General features: G+C 45.3%; 1 protein-coding gene across 1 annotated transcript; it reads right to left on the reverse strand.

The window, feature by feature from the left end:
- Nucleotides 1-763: 763 nt before the first annotated feature.
- On the reverse strand, nt 764-22,243 carry LOC112260423. Its single transcript, XM_042320796.1, has 5 exons — nt 20,630-22,243; nt 18,527-18,720; nt 18,164-18,308; nt 17,601-17,906; nt 764-2,800 (listed from the first exon to the last, which is right to left on the reverse strand). The coding sequence occupies exons 1-5, from the start codon at nt 22,184-22,186 to the stop codon at nt 2,639-2,641; spliced, it is 2,364 nt and encodes a 787-aa protein (XP_042176730.1). The 5' UTR covers nt 22,187-22,243; the 3' UTR covers nt 764-2,638.
- Nucleotides 22,244-23,213: the final 970 nt, after the last annotated feature.

Raw genomic sequence — 23,213 nt, forward strand, 5'->3', positions numbered from 1 at the left:
TTTAAATATGGCAGAGCTTTAGGCACAGCTTTACCCCAGGTTATGAAATACGGAGAGAGGGAGGAGACAATAAAATGGATCAGAATTATTTTAGCTGAAATGACTGCTGACCTCTAACGTAACAGTAAGCTAGGCAAATCAACAGTGTGCCAGTTAAAGCAGGATCTGATTGCTGAAATGAGTGTTGGCCCTTTAATCGAGGTCAGCTATGCAGACTGTTCCAAATAACTGCCAGCTACAGCAGGGTCAAATAGTGTGAGGGTATTTTCATTTGTGTGATTACTGTTTTATTAGGTGATTGTTAAATCATTGATTGTTGTCGTCGGTAATGTTAACAAGCGCATCATCATGTGATCATCACTCTTCCTGTTGCTGTTCCAGATCAAAGACAACCCCCTCCCTCCTCTGACAGCTCGTCAAATCCAGGAAGACAAAAGCAATTCTGAATAATTGAGATTCATAAATTGCTCATGCATATTCATGAACTACTTCCTCTTAAAATCTGAAGTAAGTGAGATATTTACCATGGTGGTATCTAAAGTAATGCAAACCTCCCCCTAAACTTTCCGGTTTCAATTCTACCGTCAGTCTGCAGTGATGGAAGGTTCAGATTACAAGTGTCCTCTGATCAGTGATTGGAGTGTTCCTCTCACCTGATTGCTAGAGTAAAACTGGGCTAATTAAAATAAACATTTGAGTCAATATTCTCATCATTTAGTTTCCTGAATAACAGTTAACACACACACATATTTTGTATGAAACATTTATCAACATTTTTGTGGTACATTCATCCATACAGGTTCTCCTCTAGTGAAACAAAGGGAGACGGCTTTGATACAGACCTCAAATCCTCTCTGCTGCTCTGTAATGATCATAATAAAACATGCATCAATTGAATCTCTGACAAGACACATCTCTTTTATCAATGTGATGAATATAAAATGTTGAAGTCTCATGAAGAACCTCTTCACAATTCCATTTTCATGAAAAGTTAAAAGACTTAAAACTGGGAAAACCATATTTTTTGGTTTACAACATTTCTAGAAGAAAAACTTCCATAAGTGCCTCATAATAATAACTGTAGCTTCAGAACCACATATGACCTTTAATCTATTTAGTTTAGGCTGGGTTAGATTTCCCAGACAAGGATGGCTGTGCTTGTTTGCACTTGTGCTTTTTAACAGTCAACTGCATATCTTCCATATTCATCAGTGCCGTTTCTCAATTGTTGAGTTTCAGTCATGACCGCATCCCATTTCTATGACTATTTACATTATTGTAAGAATCTGAACGAATTCTAATTCCAATGAATTATTATGACACTATGAAACAATAATCCTACATGAAAACACGAGTAGTACTATGACGGTGCTGATGTTGCTGCTCTCTGTGTGCTCTAGGTCCCTGCTCGAAGGGAGAGAGGTGCCAGTCACTAGGCAAGTTTCCATTGATCCAGGTTTATTCAACAAAGGATTGCGACATCTGTAATGGAAACGGCAGTTGTAGGATACCTTTTTTCCCCCGAAAGATCTAATACATTTATTCCATTCGAGGGGTGGATGTATTGTGACAAATGATGATGGAATAAATTAAGATTGCAAAGAAAATCAGAAAGGTACGCTGGGCGTGTGACGTTATCGCGTAACTATAAAGCTCCACTCCACATTTATTTCTAAATGCCTACTGCTTGCAACATCAATTTTTCCAACTAAAAAAAATACTGTTTCTTTGCAAGTAGAGTATTGTTTTGACTTTCAACAATGCCTGAATTGCTTTACATTGGAACTTGAAGTTTCACCATGAAATGGTTTCAAATCTTAACTAGTGCAAGTTACACCCTGACACAGACCACGGCAATAAGTAGGCACATGAGAATGATAAAAATATGGCAAATATTAGTAAATTCTTGCAATCTATCCATTCTGGCTTTTGCGAGCTACCTGAGACATGAAACAGATACGTGGGCACTTTATTAATGCACAATTTGCCAAAATTGATAATTTAAAATCCTTCAACAACCTCATTACATCTAGCTGTTTTTATCAACACAAGACAGTTCAATGTAAATGCACTGGGACGGGCAATTGTTGCATCTACTTCCTATGCAATCTTTCTAAATGTCAACAAAAAATGACTGTACAAGTTAATGGAAACCTAGCTAGTGTCTAGCTGCGTACCGCCAGGTTAGTGACTTCCATGGTTCATGGCGGAGAGGTCATAGTTATACTGCGCTCCTATTGGTGTAGGTAAGATCACCATCACCGACATAGCACCGACTATGTAAAAAAGAATCAAAAAAATCGGTTTACACTAGTTACCACAGCCACAAAGTAAGAATGGTCTACATAGTAAAAATGAATGAAAACAAAAATGTGCTTTTTTGTCTTAACTTAAGGTTAGAGTTAGGCTTATGGTTAGCAGTGTGGTTAAGGTTAGGGTTATGTTTAAAATCACATAATTTAAGAGAAATTGTAGAATTAGGCGGGGTTTATGAATTTGTGGCTGTCGTAACTAGCGACGACCCTACAAATTTAAAAGGTCAGGTCAGACTCTCTTGGTGTTCCCTTGGAGATGGAGGCATGGCTTTCAGCTCCCCTCCTGACCAATCATCCACTGTTACCCCTGACCCGGGCAGGGCTTAGTCCAGTGCTTCCTGTTTGATGCAGATGAGGGTGGGGCCACACTGTCCATTGCTCTTCCCCTCCCTGCGTAGGACGTACTCACTGAAATGGGAGGAGTCTATTCCTCCACCACATGCCCCTGCTATCTCGAACCCTCTCTGCTGCAACCTCTCCAATACCTGCCAATCAAACACATATGCATTACAGACACCGCACACAAAAACACACACCATTGTGGTCAGAAGTAATTTCAGAAAGGCTCTGATTCAGGGTTGATAGTCATACAAGAATACAGTCGGTGGAAGAAAACCAACATGTGTGTAAATGTGCAAATGTGTTACTAACAATAGCACAAACAGTGCCCAAAATTATAAACACAACATGCAAAGTGTTATACTCACAAAAAGCTTATTTTTCTCAAGTTGTGTGCACTCATTTGTTTACATCCCTGGTAGAAGGGACTTCTCCTTTTATAAGATAATCCACCACCTGACAGGTGTGGAATTTTAAGAAGCTGATTAAACAGCATGATCATTACAAAGGTGCACCTTGTGCTGGAGACAAAAAAAGTCCACTCTAAAATGTGCAGTTTTGTCACACAACACAATGCCACAGATCAAATCAAATCAAATCAAATTTATTTATATAGCCCTTCGTACATCAGCTGATATCTCAAAGTGCTGTACAGAAACCCAGCCTAAAACCCCAAACAGCAAGCAATGCAGGTGTAGAAGCACGGTGGCTAGGAAAAACTCCCTAGAAAGGCCAAAACCTAGGAAGAAACCTAGAGAGGAACCAGGCTATGTGGGGTGGCCAGTCCTCTTCTGGCTGTGCCGGGTGGAGATTATAACAGAACATGGCCAAGATGTTCATAAATGACCAGCATGGTCGAATAATAATAAGGCAGAACAGTTGAAACTGGAGCAGCAGCACAGTCAGGTGGAAGTTGAAACTGGAGCAGCAGCATGGCCAGGTGGACTGGGGACAGCAAGGAGTCATCATGTCAGGTAGTCCTGGGGCATGGTCCTAGGGCTCAGGTCAGTTGAAACTGGAACAGCAGCATGGCCAGGTGGACTGGGGACAGCAAGGAGTCATCATGTCAGGTAGTCCTGGAGCTCAGGTCCTAGGGCTCAGGTCCTCCGAGAGAGAGAAAGAAAGAGAGAAGGAGAGAATTAGAGAACGCACACTTAGATTCACACAGGACACCGAATAGGACAGGAGAAGTACTCCAGATATAACAAACTGACCCCAGCCCCCCGACACATAAACTACTGCAGCATAAATACTGGAGGCTGAGACAGGAGGGGTCAGGAGACACTGTGGCCCCATCCGAGGTCACCCCCGGACAGGGCCAAACAGGAAGGATATAACCCCACCCACTTTGCCAAAGCACAGCCCCCACACCACAGCCCCCAGATGTCTCAAGTTTTGAGGGAGCGTGCAATTGGCATGCTGACTGCAGGTATGTCCAACAGAATTGTTGCTAGAGAATGATGATTTATCTACTATATGCCACCTCTATTGTCATTTTAGAGAATTTGGCAGTACATCCAACCGGCCTTACAACCACAGACCATGTGTAACCACACCAGCCCAGGACCTCCACATCTGGCTTCTTCACCTGCAGGATCATCTGAGACCAGCCACCCAGAAGCTGAAACTGTGGGTTTGCAAAACCGAAGAATTTCTACACAAACTGTCAGAAAACGTCTCAGGGAAGCTCAACTGCGTGGTCGTCCTCCTCACCAGAGTCTTGACCTGACTGCAGTTCGGCATCATAGCCAACTTTAGTGGGAAAATGCTCACGTTAGAAGGCACGTTGGAGAGGTGTGCTCTTCAGGGAGGAATCACGGTTTCAACTGTACCAGGCAAATAAAGTGTAGTGTGTGGGTGAGAGGTTAGCTGACGTTGTGAACAGAGTGCCCCATGGTGGGGTTATGGAATGGGCAGGCATAAGCTATGGACAACAAACACAATTACCGATGGCAATTTGAATGCACAGATATACCAAGATTTTTTACATTTTATTTTACTAGGCAAGTCAATTAAGAACAAATTCTTATTTTCAATGATGGCCTAGGAACAGTGGGTTAACTGCCTGTTCAGGGGAAGAACAACAGATTTGTACCTTGTCAGCTCGGGGATTTGAACTTGCAACCTTCCGGTTACTAGTCCAACGCTCTAACCACTAGGCTATCCTGAGGCCCATTGTCATGCCATTCATCCACCACCATCACCTCATAATTCAGCATGATAATGCACAGCCCCATGTCACAAGTATTTGTACACAATTCCTGGATGCTAAGAATGTCGCAGTTCTTCCATGGCCTAAATAATCAACATACATGTCACCCATTGAGCATGTTTGGGATGCTCTGGATCGACGTGTACAACAACGTGTTCCAGTTCCGGCAATTTCCAGCAACTTCCCACAGCCATTGAAGAAGAGTGGGACAACAATCCACAGGCCACAATCAATAGCCTGATCAACTCTATGTGAAGGTGATGTGTCGTGCTGCATGAGGCAAATAGTGGTCACACCAGATAATGACTGGTTTTCTGATCAAGGCCCTTAATTAAAATAAATATATTTGTGACCAACACATGCATATACACTATATATACAAAAGTATGTGGACACCCATTCAAATGAGTGGATTCGGCTATTTCAGCCACACCCATTGCTGACAGGTGTGTAAAATCGAGCACACAGCCATGCAATCTCGATAGACAAACATTGGCAGTAGAATGGCCTTACTGAAGAGCTCAGTGACTTTCAATGTGGCACCGTCATAGGATGCCACCTTTCCAACAAGTCAATTCATCAAATTTCTGCCCTGCTAGAGCTGCCTTGGTCAACCGTAAGTGCCTTTATTGTGATGTCTAGGAGAAACAACGGCTCAGCCATGAAGTGGTAGGCCACACAAGCTCACAGAACGGGACCACCGAGTGCTGAAGCATGTAGCATGTAAAAATCCTCTGTCCTCGGTTGCGACACTCACTAGCGAGTTCCAAACTGCCGCTGGAAGCAACGTTAGCACAACTGTTAGTCGGGAGCTTCATGAAATGGGTTTCCATGGCCGAGCAGCAGCACACAAGCCTAAGATCACCATGTTCAATGCCAAGCATCAGCTGGAGTGGTGTAAAGCTCACTGCCATTGGACTCTGCAGTAGTGTAAAAGCGTTAACTGGAGTGATGAATCACGCTTCACCACCTGGCAGTCCGACGGACGAATCTGGGATTGGCAGATGCCAGGGGAATGCTACCTGCCCCAATGCATAGTGCCAACGGTAAAGTTTGGTGGAGGAGCAATAATGGTCTGGGGCTGTGTTTCATGGTAGGGCTAGGCCCTTTAGTTCCAGTGAAGATAAATCTTTACGCTACTGCATACAATGACATTCTAGACAAATATGTGCTTCCAACTTTGTGGCAACAGTTTGGGGAATGCCCTTTCCTGTTGGAGCATGACAATGCCCCTTTGCACAAAGCGAGGTCCATACAGAAATGGTTTGTCGATAATGGTGTGGAAGAACTTGACTGGCGTGCACAGAGCCCTGCCCTCAACCCCATCAAACACCATTGGAATGAATTGGAACACTGACTGCGAGCCAGGCCTAATCGCCAACATCAGTGCCAGACCTCACTAATGCTCTTATGGATGAATGGAAGCAAGTCCCTGCAACAATGTTCCAGCATCTAGTGGAAAGCCTTCCCAGAAGAGTGGAGGCTATTAGCAGCAAAGGGGGACAAACTCCATATTAATGCCTATAATTTTGGAAGGAGATGTTCTACGAGCATTTTTCCACATACTTTTGGTCATGTAGTGTGTTTATTCCCAGTCATGTGTAACCTATAGATGAAGGCCTAATTATTTCAATCGACTGATTTCTTTATATGAACTGTAACTCAGTAAAATCTTTGAAATTGTTGCATATTGAATTTATATTTTTGTTCAGTGTATATTCAAAAATATATGTTGCCATGTATTTTAATGAATGGAAAATGTAGCTTTTTACATTACATACTGTAGCTCACTATCAAAATAAATGCATAAAACTACAAAGTACAGCACTAAATCACAACAGCATGCTGTGGTGTAGTTTTAATGAATGACTCATGACTGAGAGAAATTGATGATACAAATATTGTGGGTGCTGTTTTGTTAGACTTCAGTGCGGCTTTTGACAATATCGATCAGTCTGCTGCTGGAAAAACGTATGTGTTATGGCTTTACACCTCCTGCTATATTGTGGATAAAGAGTTACCTGTCTAACAGAACACAGAGGGTGTTCTTTCATGGAAGCCTCACCAACATAATCCAGGTAGAATCAGAAATTCCCCAAGGCAGCTGTTTAGGTTCCTTACTTTAAAAAATCTTTACTAACGACATGCTTTCAGTAAAGCCAGTGTGTTTATGTATACAGATGACTCAACACTATACGTGTCAGCTACTACAGCGACTGAAATGACTGCAACACTTAATGACCTGCAGTTAGTTTCAGAACGGGTGGCAAGGAATAAGTTAGTCCTAAATATTTCAAAAACTAAACGCATTTTATTTGGGACAAATCATTCACTAAACCCTAAACCTCAACTAAATCATGTAATGAATAATGTGGAAATTGAGCAAGTTGAGGTGACGAAACTGCTAACCCTTGATTGTAAACTGTCATGGTCAAAACATATTGATACAACAGTAGCTAAGACGGGGAGAAGTCTGTCCATAATAAAGCGTTACAGTGCCTTCTTCACAACACTATCAACAAGACAGATCCAACAATCCCTAGTTTTGTCGCACCTGGACTACTGTTCAGTAGAGTGGTCAGGTCCCACAAAGATGGACTTAGGAAAATTACAATTAGCTCAGAACAGGGCAGCACGGTTGGCCCTTAAAAGTACACTGGGAGCTAAGTTTAATGATATGCATGCATGGCTCAAAGTGGAAGCGAGATTGACTTCATCACTACTTGTTTTTGTAAGAAGTGTTGACACGCTGAATGTCCCGAGCTGTCTGTTTAACCTACAATCACACAGCTCGGACACCCATGCATACCCCACAAGACATGACACCAGAGGTTTCTTCACAATATCCAAGTCCAGAACAGACTATGGGAGGAGTACAGTACTACATAGATCCATGAATACATGGAACTCTATTCCACATCAGGTAACTGATGCAAGCAGTAGAATCAGATTAAAAAACTGGTAAACATACACCTTATGGAACAGAAGGGACTTTGAAGAGGCACACACAAAGGTACAGACACACGCATACGCACTGTACACACACGTACATTGTAATATTGTTGTATGTTGGTATTATACATTTTGTATTATAGATATGTAGTGGTGTAATAATGTTATGTTTTATATTTTGTTTTAGATGCAATGTAAGTACCCTAATGTGTTTGGACCCCAGGAAGAGTAGCTGCTGCTAATGGAAATCCCTAATAAATACAAATACAACTACAAATGACTGACAAATAAAAGTGTGCTTTCAATAATCTTTATTTTTTGCTCAAATAGCTTGGTCCATTGTTGAATTGTGTCATGTTAGTCACTGGGAGGTGGAATCTGAAACACAAATTATAATGTACAAATTACCTCTGTGCAGTTAACATCTGTATTTGAACATCAAATTGATACAATGCAGATTCCTTCTGTAACGGTTTTCTAGTGGTGATGAAGGAGAGTCGGACCAAACTGCAGCGTGTCGATTGCGATCCATATTATTAAACAAAACGTAAATACGACTAAACACTAAACACTACAAAACAATAAACGTAAATGAAAACCGAAAACAGCCTATCTAGTGCAAACTAACAGAGAGTACAAGTAAGACACTAAGGACAATCACCCACGACAAACTCAAAGAATATGGCTGCTAAATATGGTTCCCAATCAGAGACAACGATAAGCATCTGCCTCTGATTGAGAACCACTCCAGACAGCCATAGACTTTGCTAGACAACCCACTAAGCTACAATCCCAATACCACCACCAAAACCCCAAGACAAACACACCACAATTACAAAAACCCCATGCCACACCCTGGCCTGACCAAATACATAAAGATGAACACAAAATACTTTGACCAGGGCGTGACAGAACCCCCCTACAACGCACCTCAAAACAATAGGGAGGGTCCGGGTGGGCGTCTGTCCATGGTGGCGGCTCCGGCGCGGGGCGTGGACCCCACTCCTTTAATGTCTTAGTCCCCTCTCCCTTCGTCCCTGGATAGTCCACCCTCGCCGCCGACCATGGCCTAGTAGTCCTCACCCAGAACCCCACTGGACTGAGGAGCAGATCGGGACTGAAGGACAGCTCGGGACCGAGGCAGCTCGGGACTGAGGGGAAGCTCGGGAGTGAGAGAAAGCTCAGGAGTGAGAGAAAGCTCAGGAGTGAGAGGAAGCTCAGGAGTGAGAGGAAGCTCAGGAGTGAGAGGAAGCTCAGGAGTGAGAGGAGTGAGAGGAAGCTCAGGAGTGAGAGGAAGCTCAGGAGTGAGAGGAAGCTCAGGAGTGAGAGGAAGCTCAGGAGTGAGAGGAGCTCAGGCCGGTAAATAGATCTACCAGCTCCTGGCTGGCTGGTGGTCTCAGCAGATCCTGGCTGACTGGCAGATCCTGGCTGACTGGCAGATCCTGGCTGACTGGCAGATCTGGAAGAGTCTGGTTGACTGGCAGATCTGGAAGAGTCTGGTTGACTGGCAGATCTGGAAGAGTCTGGTTGACTGGCAGATCTGGAAGGGTCTGGCTGACTGGCAGATCTGGAAGAGTCTGGCTGACTGGCAGATCTGGAAGAGTCTGGCTGACTGGCAGATCTGGAAGAGTCTGGTTGACTGGCAGATCTGGAAGAGTCTGGCTGACTGGCAGATCTGGCGGCGCTGGGCAGACTGGCAGATCTGGCGGCGCTGGGCAGACTGGCGGCGCTGGGCAGACTGGCGACGCTGGGCAGACTGGTGGCGCTGGGCAGACTGGCGGCGCTGGGCAGACTGGCGGCGCTGGGCAGACTGGCGGCGCTGGGCAGACTGGCGGCGCTGGGCAGACTGGCGGCGCTGGGCAGACTGGCGGTGCTGGGCAGACTGGCGACGCTGGGCAGACTGGCGACGCTGGGCAGACTGGCGACGCTGGGCAGACTGGCGGCGCTGGGCAGACTGGCGGTGCTGGGCAGACTGGCGGTGCTGGGCAGACTGGCGGCACTAGCTGCCCCATATAGGCTGACAGCTCTGGCGGCTTCTTACAGACTGACCGCTCTGGCGGCTCCGTGCTGACTGGCAGCTCCTTGCAGACTGGCAGCTCCTTACAGACTGACAGCTCCGTGCAGACTGACAGCTCCGTGCAGACTGACAGCTCCGTGCAGACTGGCAGCTCCGTGCAGACTGGCAGCTCCATGCAGACTGGCAGCTCCATGCAGACTGGCTGCTCCATGCAGACTGGCTGCTCTATGCAGACTGACATCTCTGGCTGCTTCATGCAGACTGACAGCTCTGGCTGCTCCATGTAGACTGGCTGCTTCATGCAGACTGGCAGCTCGGGCTGCTTCATGTAGACTGACAGCTCTGGCTGCTCCATGCGGACTGACAGCTCTGGCTGCTCCATGTAGACTGACTGCTTCATGCAGACTGGCAGCTCGGGCTGCTTCATGTAGACTGACAGCTCTGGCTGCTCCATGCGGACTGACAGCTCTGGCTGCTCCATGCGGACTGACAGCTCTGGCTGCTCCATGCGGACTGACAGCTCTGGCTGCTCCATGCGGACTGACAGCTCTGGCTGCTCCATGCGGACTGACAGCTCTGGCTGCTCTATGCAGACTGACAGCTCTGGCTGCTCCATGTAGACTGGCTGCTTCATGCAGACTGGCAGCGCGGGCTGCTTCATGTAGACTGACAGCTCTGGCTGCTTCATGCAGACTGGCAGCTCTGGCTGCGCTGAACAGGCGGGAGACTCCGGCAGCGCTGGAGATGAAAAGCTCCGACAGCGCTAGATAGGCGGGAGACTTCGGCAGCGCAGGAGAGGAGAAAGGCTCCGACAGCGCTGGAGAGGCGAGGCGCACTGTAGGCCTGATGCGTGGTGCTGGTACTGGTGGTACTGGACCGAGGACACGCACAGGAAGCCTGGTGCGGGGAGCTGCTACCGGAGGGCTGGGGTGTGGAGGTGGTACTGGATAGACCGGACCGTGCAGGCGCACTGGAGCTCTTGAGCACCGAGCCTGCCCAACCTTACCTGGTTGAATGCTCCCGGTTGCCCTGCCAGTGCGGCGAGGTGGAATAGCCTGCACTGGGCTATGCAGGCGAACCGGAGACACCGAGCGCAAGGCTGGTGCCATGTAAGCCGGCCCAAGGAGACGCACTGGGGACCAGATGCGTAGAGCCGGCTTCATGGCATTTGGCTCGACGCTCAATCTAGCCCGGCCGATACGCGGAGCTGGAATATACCGAACCGGGCTGTGCACCCGCACTGGAGACACCGTGCGCTCCACAGCATAACACGGTGCCTGCCCGGTCTCTCCAGCCCCCGGTAAGCACAGGGAGTTTGCGCAGGTCTCCTACCTGGCATAGCTATACTCCCTGTAAGCCCCCCAAGAATTTTTTGGGGCTGACTCCCGGGCTTTCTTGCCAACCGTGTTCCCTCGTATCGCCGGCTCCTCTCTCCGGCTGCCTCTGCTCTCCTAAGTGCCTCCACCTGTTCCCATGGAAGGCGATCCCTTCCCGCCAGGATCTCCTCCCATGTGTAGCAACCCTTGCCATCCAATATATCGTCCCATGTCCAATCCTCTGCGCCGCTGTTGCTGCCTTTGTTGCCTCTCCTCTTTCGGCTGCTCCTGCCTGTTGACACGCCGCTTGGTCCGTTGGTGGTGGGTGATTCTGTAACGGTTTTCTAGTGGTGATGAAGGAGAGTCGGACCAAACTGCAGCGTGTCGATTGCGATCCATATTTATTAAACAAAACGTAAATACGACTAAACACTAAACACTACAAAACAATAAACGTAAATGAAAACCGAAAACAGCCTATCTAGTGCAAACTAACAGAGAGTACAAGTAAGACACTAAGGACAATCACCCACGACAAACTCAAAGAATATGGCTGCCTAAATATGGTTCCCAATCAGAGACAACGATAAGCATCTGCCTCTGATTGAGAACCACTCCAGACAGCCATAGACTTTGCTAGACAACCCACTAAGCTACAATCCCAATACCACCACCAAAACCCCAAGACAAACACACCACAATTACAAAAACCCCATGCCACACCCTGGCCTGACCAAATACATAAAGATGAACACAAAATACTTTGACCAGGGCGTGACACCTTCACCTCCAGTTTACATTTTCAGACTCACAAGTTGAGAGTTACCCCATGGATAATGCAGAGACAGAGTCAGTGAAATGCTTCCACATAAGATGAAGAATTAGGGGTTAATGTTCATGAACATCAAATTGATACTTACCATGCAGTTTCCTTTACCTTCAGTGTCCATTGCAAACTCACAAGCTGAAAGTTACCCTGTGGATAATTTAGAGACAGAGAGTCAGTGAAACACTTCTACACAAGATGAAGAATAAATAAGGGGTTAATGTTCATGAACAAATTTTAATTGAATTGGAACTAGCTAGCTAAATGTTCCCATTGACTACTTACATTGGCCGTCCATAGGCAGTTGAGGCTCCAGACCGGAAGGATAACGGATGTTTCGCTAGAGATAATCTAGCAAGTATCAGAGACACCCAACCCTCACTAAAGCCAGCTAAGCTAGCTAGTTAGCAAGCAACACAATGCTTGGTTGGCCAATAACATTTAATAATAGCTTTGGCAATTAAATGTAAAAATAATACATACGGTGCATTAGGAAAGTATTCAGACCCTTTGACTTTTTCAAAATTTTGTTAAGTTACAGCCTTATTCTAAAATATATTTTTTTCAAACTCAGCTATCTACACACAATACCAAAGTGAAAACGTTTTTTTTTTGTGCAAATGTTTTACAAATAAAAAACAAAGTATTCAGACCCTTTGAGGCTCGAAATATGAGACTCGAAATTGAGCTGTGCATTCTGTTTCCATTGATCATCATTTAGATGTTCCTACAACTTAATTGGAGTCCACCTGTGGCAAATTCAATTAATTGGACATGATTTGGAAAGGCACAAACCTGTCTATATAAGGTCCCACAGTTGACAGGACTGTGTTGAAGCACAGATCCGGGGAAGGGTACAAAAAAATGTCTGCAGGATTGAAGGTCACCAAGAACACAGTGGCCTCCATCATTCTTAAATGGAAGAAGTTTGGAACCACCAAGGCTCTTCCTAGAACTGTCTGCCCGGCCAAACTGAGCATTCGGCGGAGAAAGGCCTTGGTCAAGGAGGTGACCAAGAACCAGACGGTCACTCTGACAGAGCTCCAGAGTACCGCTGTGGAAATGGGTGATCCTTCCAGAAGGACAACCATCTCTGCAGCACTCCATCAATCAGGCCGTTATGGTAGAGTGGCCAAACGAAAAACCACTCCTTAGTAAAAGGCACATGACAGCCCACTTGGAGTTTGCCAAAAAGCACCTAAAGACTCTCTGACCATGATAAAAAATAATCTCTGGTCTGATGAAAACAAAATTGAACTATTTGGCCTGAATGTCAAGCATCACGCCTGGAGGAAACCTGGCATCATCCCTACAGTGAAGCATGGTGGTGGCAGCATCATGCTGTGGGGACGTTTTTCAGCAGCAGGGACTGGGAGACTAGTCAGGATAGAGGCAAAAATGAACAGAACAAAGTACAGCAATTTACATGTTTTAATTTAACCAGGCAAGTCAGTTAAGAACAAATTCTTATTTACAATGATGGCCTACCTCGGCCAAGCCCAGATGATGCTGGGCCAATTGTGTGCCACCCTATGGGACTCCCAATCATGGCCAGATGTGATGCAGCCTGGATTCAAACCAGGTACTGCAGTGAAGCCTCCTGCACTGAGATGCAGTGTCTTAGACCACTGCGCCACAAGGGAGCCCCATAAGCAAGATCCTTGATGAAAACCTGCTCCAGAGCGCTCAGGACCTCAGACTGGGGTGAAGATTCACCTTCCAACAGGAGAACGACACTAAGCACACAGCCAAGACAATGCAGGAGTGGCCTCGGGACAAGTCTCTGAATGTCTTTGAGTGGCCCAGCCAGAGCCCGGATTTGAACCCGGTCAAACATCTCTGGAGAGACCTGAAAATAGCTGTGCAGCAAAGCTCCCCATCCAACCTGACCGAGTGTGAGAGGATCTGCAGAAAAGAATGGTAGAAACTCTCCAAATATGGGAAAAATGTCTTATAACCTATTTTTGCTTTGTCATTATGGGGTATTGTGTGTAGATCGATGAGGAAGAAAAACAATTAAATCAATTTTAGAATAAAGCTGTAACGTAACAAAATATGGAAAAAGTCAAGGGGTCTGAATACTTTCCGAAGGCACTGTACATGACATTAACTCTACTTGGCTCTATTCCAAGACAACTCTTATCAACTTTAATTTTCAAAACAATTCTTACCTTGGGCAGTCACACTGCACGTTGGTGGCAAGCTAAAAAAGGAGCTAGGTAGCTTTGTTAGCAAATTTATGAAAACTCTTGCTTGCAGTTGAAGAAATTATATTCTTCCTCTGTTACCCACCCGGTTAAAAACATATTTTAATTCAATGTTATGAACGTATAATCAAATAAAAGGCCATTATCAATGAGAAAGCTTTTTGATGGTGGCACCTGCTCTTTTCCTTCTTCTAGAGAAAATTCTAAATTGCAATGGCTGCTCTGTCAGTTGGAGGCGGGCTTGGGAACGTTTCAAATTGTGATTGACAGCTCAGGAAATCTTAAAATATATTTACAGATATGTTCTACGTTCAAGTGACTTTTCGAAATAAACACCTTATTTAAGGTACACCCCCTTGGCATTTGTCCTATTTTGTTGCATTACAACCTGTAATTTAATTAGATTTTTTAATTGGATTTCATGTAATGGACATACACAAAATAGTCCAAATTGGTGAAGTGAAATAAAAAATATAAAAAATAAATAAACAATTGAAAAGTGGAGCATGCATATGTATTCACCCCCTTTGCTATCAAGCACCTAAATAAGATCTGGTGCAACCAATTATCTTCAGAAGTAACATAATTAGTTAAATAAAGTCCCCTGTGTGCATTCTAAGTGTCAAATGATCTGTCACATGATCTCAGTATATATACACCTGTTCTGAAAGGCCCCAGAGTCTGCAACACCACTGAGCAAGGGGCACCAGCAAGCAAGCCGCACTATGAAGACCAATGAGCTCTCCAAACAGGTCAGGGACAAAGTTGTGGAGAAGTACAGATTAGAGTTGGGTTATAAAAAGATATCCAAAACTTTGAACATCCCATGGACCACCATTAAATCCATTATAAAAAAATGAATGAATATGGCACCACAACAAACCTGCCAAGAGAGGACCGCCCACCAAAACTCACGGACCAGGCAAGGAGGGCATTAATCAGAGCGGCAACAAAGAGACCAAAGATAACCCTGAAGGAGCTGCAAAGCTCCACAGCGGAGATTGGAGTATCTGTCCATAGGACCACTTCAAGCTGTACACTCCACAGAGCTAGGCTTTACGGAAGAGTGTCAAGAAAAAAGCCATTGCTTAAAGAAAAAAAATAAACAAACACGTTTGGTGTTCACCAAAAGGCATATGGGAGATTCCCCAAAGATATGGAAGACGGTACTCTGGTTAGATTAGACTAAAATTGAGCTTTTTGGCCATCAAGGAAAATGTCTGATGCAAACCCAACACCTCTCATCACCAGAGAACACCATCCCCACAGTGAAGCATGGTGGTGGCAGCATCATGCTGTGGGTATGTTTTTCATCGGCAGTGACTGGGAAACTGGTCAGAATTTAAAGAATGATGGATGGCACTAAATACAGGGAAATTCTTGAGGGAAACCTGTTTCAGTCTTCAAGAGATTTGAGACTGGCCCAGAGGTTCACCTTCCAGCAGGATAATGACCCTAAGCATACTGCTAATGCAACACTCGAGTGGTTTAAGGGGAAACAATGAAATGTCTTGGAATGGCCTAGTCAAAGCCCAGATCTCAATCCAATTGAGAATCTGTGGTATGACTTAAAGATTGCTGTACACACAGTGGAACCCATCCAACTTGAAGGAGCTGGAGCAGTTTTGCCTTGAAGAATGGGCAAAAATCCCAGGGGCTAGATGTGCCACGCTTATAGAGACATACCCCAAGAGACTTGCAGCTGTAATTGCTGCAAAGGTGGCTCTATAAAGTATTGACCTAGGGTTATGCCCACTCAAGTTGTCTTATTTCTTGTTTGTTTCACAAGAGAAAATATTTTGAATCATCAATGTGGTTGGCATGTTGTGTAAATAACATTATACAAACCCCCCAACAATCTATTTTAATTCCAGGTTGTAAGGCAACAAAATCGGGAAAATGACAAGGGGGTGAATACTTTCGCAAGCCATTGTAACATATAGACTCAACATTTATCATCGGATAGAGAATGTTGTGAGGTGTGAGTGTGTATTTTACACATATATTTTACAAATACGTACATACTGTATATTTTATTTAGTTATATAATTGCTAAATACATTTTCCCAATATATTTATATTTTATTGAAATATAGTCCAATATATTATTTTTCCCTATGGGGTCACAGTTTGTTTTTGAGTAGGCAGAAGCCAGCCATCTCAATGTGTCCTTCCCTGATCTAAAAACACACATCCCCTCTCCCATGACAACTCACACATACAACACAGACAAACAGATGCAGACACAGACGCAAAAAAAAATATATATATAATAATATTGTGTGTGTCCCAAATGGCATCCTATGTAGTGCACTATAGGCCCTTGTCAAAAGTAGTGTACTAAATAGGTAATAATGTGCCATTTGGTAGACAGACATTCTCTCTATAGCTGCAAGATGACATTCCATTAGCATGCCCTGAAGGAGCAGCTGTTACTCTATCCTCTCTGTCTGCCTCCATCCCTGGCTCTCTCTCTCTCTGTCTCTTACTCTGTCGCTCTCTCCTTCTCTTTCTGTGTGACTGTCACAGGCAGTACAATAGAAACCTTTGTTTGCCTCCATCTCTCTCTCTCTGTTTTTCTCTCTCTCTGCCTCCTTCTGTCGGTCTCTTTCTCACTCTCACTCTCCCTCCCTCTCTCTCTGTGACTGTTGCTCTTTCCTACCGTTCCAGCAGACCCGGTAGCCGATGGCTACATTTTTCATATCTAAACAGGATTAATCTCTCTTTCCCCTGGCTGGTCTGGCTCTGTATGATGTTATTTAAGGTTGTACTATGCTTATGCCATGGGTACGTACTGGTTAGTGTGATGTTACGTGTACGGAGTTAAAGAGATTTTGTATACTTTTTAGCCAGTAGTTCTGAAAGTAACACTCACAAGCCAAAAGGTTTCCCAGAACATTGCGTACTACGTCACATACCGTATGTGAAGATATGTACACGGCGTCATTGTGCTCTCTATCGTTCTGCTGTGTGTGCATGATGTGCCTCTTGCTAGCTGTCACTCAAATGGCGAGGGGCTGAAGCTCATTGGTTGAACTCATATTGCTAGGGGACTGGCCCACGTGGGAGAAAATGTAGAAAAAATGGCATAGCACAGCTTCCAGAAAAACGGTTGTTTTCAAACTAGGGATTTCATGGCTAATTGAGGCAAAACAGTAACTCTGCTCATAGATTATGCATGTATGAACTACACATTGACACATCCAGAGCAAAGATAAAAAATACTTTGTAGTCGCCAAAGTTCTGGAGCATGTCTTTAAGGCTACATACACAGAGTTGAGGTGGGTTAATGTGATATGAGTTGAGGTGACCTTATTCGTCGTGAGTTGAGGTGACGTAATCTGTTATTTTAGGATGTTGGGTAGTTATTTTCATGGTAAGCAGTGGTATTGATAGGGTAGTGTCTGTCTTGTTACCTGTACAGAGTTGAGGTGACAGTATCCATTGAGTGGAAAGCGTATGACGTGAGTAGAGTCATGATTCCAGCCTGCGTTCATGGAGTTGCACATGACGTCCCCAACCTCTGGAAACACATCCTCGATCAAAGCCCTGTCTCCACTCAGAGTGATCCTCTCCCCCAGCTCTGGAGCTACACGCACCACCACACACTCACACACACGCCACACACTCCTGGCCTCACGCTCACTCCTCCAGCGTTCTAATTCTGCTTGTAGTGGGGATAGCTTGAAGAACCTGGCCTCCTCATAGAGTAGAAAGTACTCCTGGAACACGCACGCACGCAATCACACACACACACACACACACACACACACACACACACACACACACACACACACACACACACACACACACACACACACACACACACACACACACACACACACACACACACACACACAGAATGATACATCAGATTCTTTTAAAAAGTGAACCCACAAAGTTTCACACACTATGTTGTCAGAAATGAATTATGGACGAGGTTTTCCAGTATCTCTCACTCAGTGTCAGAGATACTCACTTTGAAGTCGTCAGGGAGGAGCAGTTTGGCCGTCCGCAGGAAGTTGAGGATGTAGCGGAATATATGGCCGTCTCTGTCTATGAAGTAGTGCTGCTTCAGACTATCTAACACTATGGGCTCTGTCCCGTTGAATAGACGACCAATCCTGGTGGAAGTGATATCATCATTGTGATTGTCATCAGAGTGTGCATGTTCATGTTTAAGGGGATCAGTTTGAGAAAGGCAAGGTGCAGAATCGCTAATGTTGATCACATAATGAGTAGTTATTTGGAATGCAATGTCATTTGTAGATCAGTGACTGTTCAATCCACTTCAATGTAGTTGATCTCAAACACCCTATGTGTGTGTGTGTGTGTGTCTTACCGTGACTCGGGGTACTTGGTGAGTGTAGCCAGGCTGCTGGTGTACATGTGTCCTCCTACATCTATGTGTACAGGGGCGTTGGTCTTTGTGAGCTGGGCGGGGGTGGGGATGCCCCCGATACCCCCAGAGCCCAGTGGAGAGGCAGGGGACTGGGAGACCAGCGGCCTACTGGCCATGCTGCTATTACGGCTATCCTGGAAGACAAGAAGAAAAATAAGAAGAATACTTTATTGTCCAATGTACACAAATGTCCAACGAAAATTTGTCACACATACTGTAAACCGTTAAACACACGAGGCATTACAGAGTTCTTCCATGAGCGACCAATTAGAGACAGGACACTAGTAAGGAGTAGTAGACTGAGACTTCATTCATACTGCGTCAACGCTTTGAGCACAGAACTCATGATGCACTGCACTGCATGACGAAGAGTGTATTTACCCTTTTCAGAGTCTGAGTGTATATCAGGGGTAGCTTTTGGTTGCGAAGAGAGATCTGAGTGTAGTTAAAGGAGCTCAGAGACAGATAGGAGTCTGCCTCCTCTGTTCCTCTGCTATACAGGTAAGGTTTTGAGACAGGTGAGGACAGGTGACCTTATCGAGGGGCGGCAGGGTAGCCTAGTGGTTAGCGTTGGACTAGTAACCGGAAGGTTGCAAGTTCAAACCCCCGAGCTGACAAGGTACAAATCTGTCGTTCTGCCCCTGAACAGGCAGTTAACCCACTGTTCCTAGGCCGTCATTGAAAATAAGAATTTGTTCTTAACAAATAGTTAAATAAAAAAATAAGAAAATAAAATCGAGGAGGGTTTAAAAACTCTTGTAAATGCTTCACGAAAATCTGCACTTCAGAAAAACTAACAAGCTATAAAGTCTACTGGTCAGCATTTACTGTGGTAAGTGCAGTGAGGGAGAAAGACAGCCATGGCCCGCAGGACAGAGTCTGCCTCTTAAAGCTGAGAACACAGTAAATAGTAAGATACTGTAGGTATACAGAGATAGAGAGAGAGAGATATAGCTGATAAAGCAGAAATCAGATGAGCAGAGCTGTTGGTAATGCAGTAGACATGTCCATCTCCCCAGGACCACATAACAGGCAGGCTCATTAGAGGAATGGCTCAAAAACATGAAACTCGTAAGAGACTGGACACGCACACACACACACACTCATTTTGTCATTGGAGGAAAGATACTTACTTGAGACAGCCTGCCATACTTTTTTTCATTATAGTGCCTGTGTCTCAGGAAAATGTGAGCTTTAGGCGAATGGGTATAATAGATGTATGTATGTGTGTGTGTGTGTGTGTGTGAGAGAGAGAGAGAGCTTGCACGCTCTGGCTCTACCCCTGCCGGCTCCACTGTGGTGCATGGTTAATAACTGTGGGCCTGTGGTGCAGTAACCCATGGCAACAGACAAAGTCCCAAAGAAAACTCACTACTGTCCTCTCCTCTGCACTCACAGTGTGCGTCCCAAATGGCACCCTAATCCCTATTTTTATTGAACTTTTATTTAATCAGGGGAGCCCATTGAGACCAATGTCTCATTGTCAATTGTGCTCTGAGGACAACAATTTCAACATGGACATTCCAACAACCAAAAATCAACAACTACAGGTTACAATTTCAAAAACGACCATTTCAACTCCACAATAAATGTGTACATTTAATCAAAACAAATGCAATTCTCCTTTAACAAATTCAACATTAGATTCCTAAACTGAATCAAGATGCAGTTGCACTACAACAGGGAATAAGGTGCCATTTGGAATGCAAGCACAATATTCATGACCTCTTTACTAAAGCACCTAGAAAACCCAAAGAGAATACAAAACTCACTCCTACACAATACAAACCCACACACATCCTACAGGTCAATGCTTTCACAGTAAATTGGAAATGATGTAAGACTCTATACACTTAAACACTTCATTAACACAGAAAATGCTGCGTGACCAAATGGCGACATAACCTATTACGCACTCATTTAATTTCCGCATTAAATCTGAGGACGTTTTTGAGAGGCTGTCTATAAGTAAGGTTATCCTGCATTTCATTTAAAAATGCAAAAGCATAATCTCTGTCGGTGCACTGTATGAAACTCTATTACCTGCGCAGACACCACGTCAGTCAGTAAAGGAGCGGATTGCTGACCGTGGGGCTCCTGGGGTCGGTTGTCCACGGGCTCTGTACCGTCCACTATGACCACAGGGGACATTGCGCGTTCTCCGGGACGCACACAAAGCTTCTTAGGAGAAGGAGGTCCCGAAAAACCGCAGAGAGCACGAGCTTTCCTTGTTGTTCTCTGCGGCTTCAGTTCCACTGTGTCTGTGACCTGTTGGGTGTACGGGATCACGAGCTGGAGATGAGACTGCACGCCACCATTAACTGTTTCCGAGGCAATCTGAAGCGACACCAACTTTGACCCTATACCGGCAATGCTGTTGAGCGTTGCTATGGAAACGGCGCCGATGCAGTGGTTGGTGTAGGTCTTTGACAGTTTGGCAGCACGCGACAGCATCTGCATCCTAGTGCCAAGCAGGTTTTTACCAATGGCTTTGTTCTCATACCATGTTATGTCGCTTGCGCAGCAGTGGTCTCGTGGTCGTTGGAAGAATGCTTTGCACACTGGGTTCCGTTTCGAGACATACCTAACAAAGCTGGCATATGGACAAAACTCAGTTCCAGTCTCATACATGCGCGGCAAAGTATCTTCATCCGGGTCTGGTCTCTTTTTATTCCAACACGCGGAACGAGACTTGTGATACGGTCCCAGTGCTTTGAAATAGATAAACTTTCTCCCATTCTCGTCTATGGCCAGGCCGAATGAATCCTCCTCCAGCTCGCGCTGATTCTCTCGCCCCCTCGTACAGAAATACATGCATGTCTCGAACCACACTTTGTTGAGCAGCCCGAACGGCGTATCGATGTTAAACACACTTGAGGTGTAGAGTTTTCTCAGGTCCACCCGCGTGATTGCCTGTTTTTGCACCACGGGACCAGCACCCTGCTCCTCCAGCTTTCTGATGACCGCGGCCAGGGTCAGGTTGGCGCTGCGTAGCTCCGGGTCTTTAGTGAGATCCAGGGTGCGACAGTACGGTGGCTCATTCAGGTAGCGGTTCAGAGAACTCCGAATGCTAATGAGGGAAGACTTGCTGTAGAGCTGGCCGCTCTTAGAGCGTGCCTCCGCGTAGAAGGACTGCAGGACCGCGCACAGCGCCTTCTTGTCCAGAGTTTCAAAGTCAGGACTTTGGGATTTCTCGCTCAGGTACTCCCGGAAGATCCGTACCGCATACCTGGTAGCCAGGCGGGTGTTTTCGCTCAGTCTGGAGCGGTCAGACGGCTGCAGGTCTCCCTCAGGATCCGAGTCCAGTTCGGGGATGTGAAACAGTCCAGGGTCCGCTCCCGGTCCCAACCCGCTGCACTGGTCCGTACTACGCATAAGGACCGCTTCTGTCTCCATAGCGGAGCAGCTGCTGGGGTCTGCGCACTCTGCCTCCCACTCCAGTTCATCCTCTCCGTACTCCTCCCCTGTGATCTGTACCTCCTGGATCTCATCATCCTCCTCATCTCCGCTCCTCTCAGTCTCCGGGCAACTCATGTGCTCCTCCCGCTCTGTCCCCGCTGTGTCACTAGAGCAGTCTGCGCTGCCAGGCATTCTCGCCATATTGCAGTCTGTGTAGCAGTCCTCAGGCAGAGCGCATGCGCTATATTGGACCACAGAGATGGGAGAGCTTTGTGTTTAGTGACCTTCAGCTAGGCACGCACTCTTAAAGGTGCAGGGAGCGAGCGCTGCTAGTGGGTAAAGGGAGCGCGCTCCCAAAAAAGGCTGCAGTATTGGACTGCATATTGGACCACTCACAAGCACCATGGGATTTATCTAACAGGGTTTCATATCTCGTTTTATTGGAAGTAACTACTGCAATATCTGACTAACACACACACACACACACACACACACACACACACACACACACACACACACACACACACACACACACACACACACACACCTGCCTATTAGAACAGTGTTGCCAGCTCCAACAGCTTGATTTGAGAGGATGCAGCTTTACAGATCCACAGCTTCTATCTCAAGGCCATCAGACTTAAACAGCCATCACTAACATTGAGTGGCTGCTGCCAACATACTGACTCAACTCTAGCCACTTTAATAATGGGAAAATGGATGTAATCCATTTATCACTTGCCACTTTATATAATGCTTACATAGCCTACATTACTCATCTCATATGTATATACTGTACGCTAGACCATCTACTGCATCTTGCCATCTTGATGTAATTAAATGTATCACTAGCCACTTTAAACAATGCCACTTTATATAGTGTTTTCATACCCTACATTACTCATCTCATATGTATATACTGTACTCGATACCAACTACTACATCTTGCCATCTTGATGTACTGTATCACTAGCCACTTTAATGCCACTTTATATAGTGTTTTCAAACCCAACATTACTCATCTCATATGTATATACTGTACTCTATACCATCTACTGCATCTTGCCTATGCCGTTCGGGCATAACTCATTCATATATTTTTATGTACATATTCATATTCATTCCTTTATACTTGTGTGTATAAGGTAGTTGTTGTGAAATTGTTAGGTTATATTACTTGTTAGATATTACTGCATGGTCGGAACTAGAAGCACAAGCATTTTGCGAC

This window comes from Oncorhynchus tshawytscha, linkage group LG01, assembly GCF_018296145.1.
Source record: "Oncorhynchus tshawytscha isolate Ot180627B linkage group LG01, Otsh_v2.0, whole genome shotgun sequence".
NCBI lineage: Eukaryota > Metazoa > Chordata > Actinopteri > Salmoniformes > Salmonidae > Oncorhynchus > Oncorhynchus tshawytscha.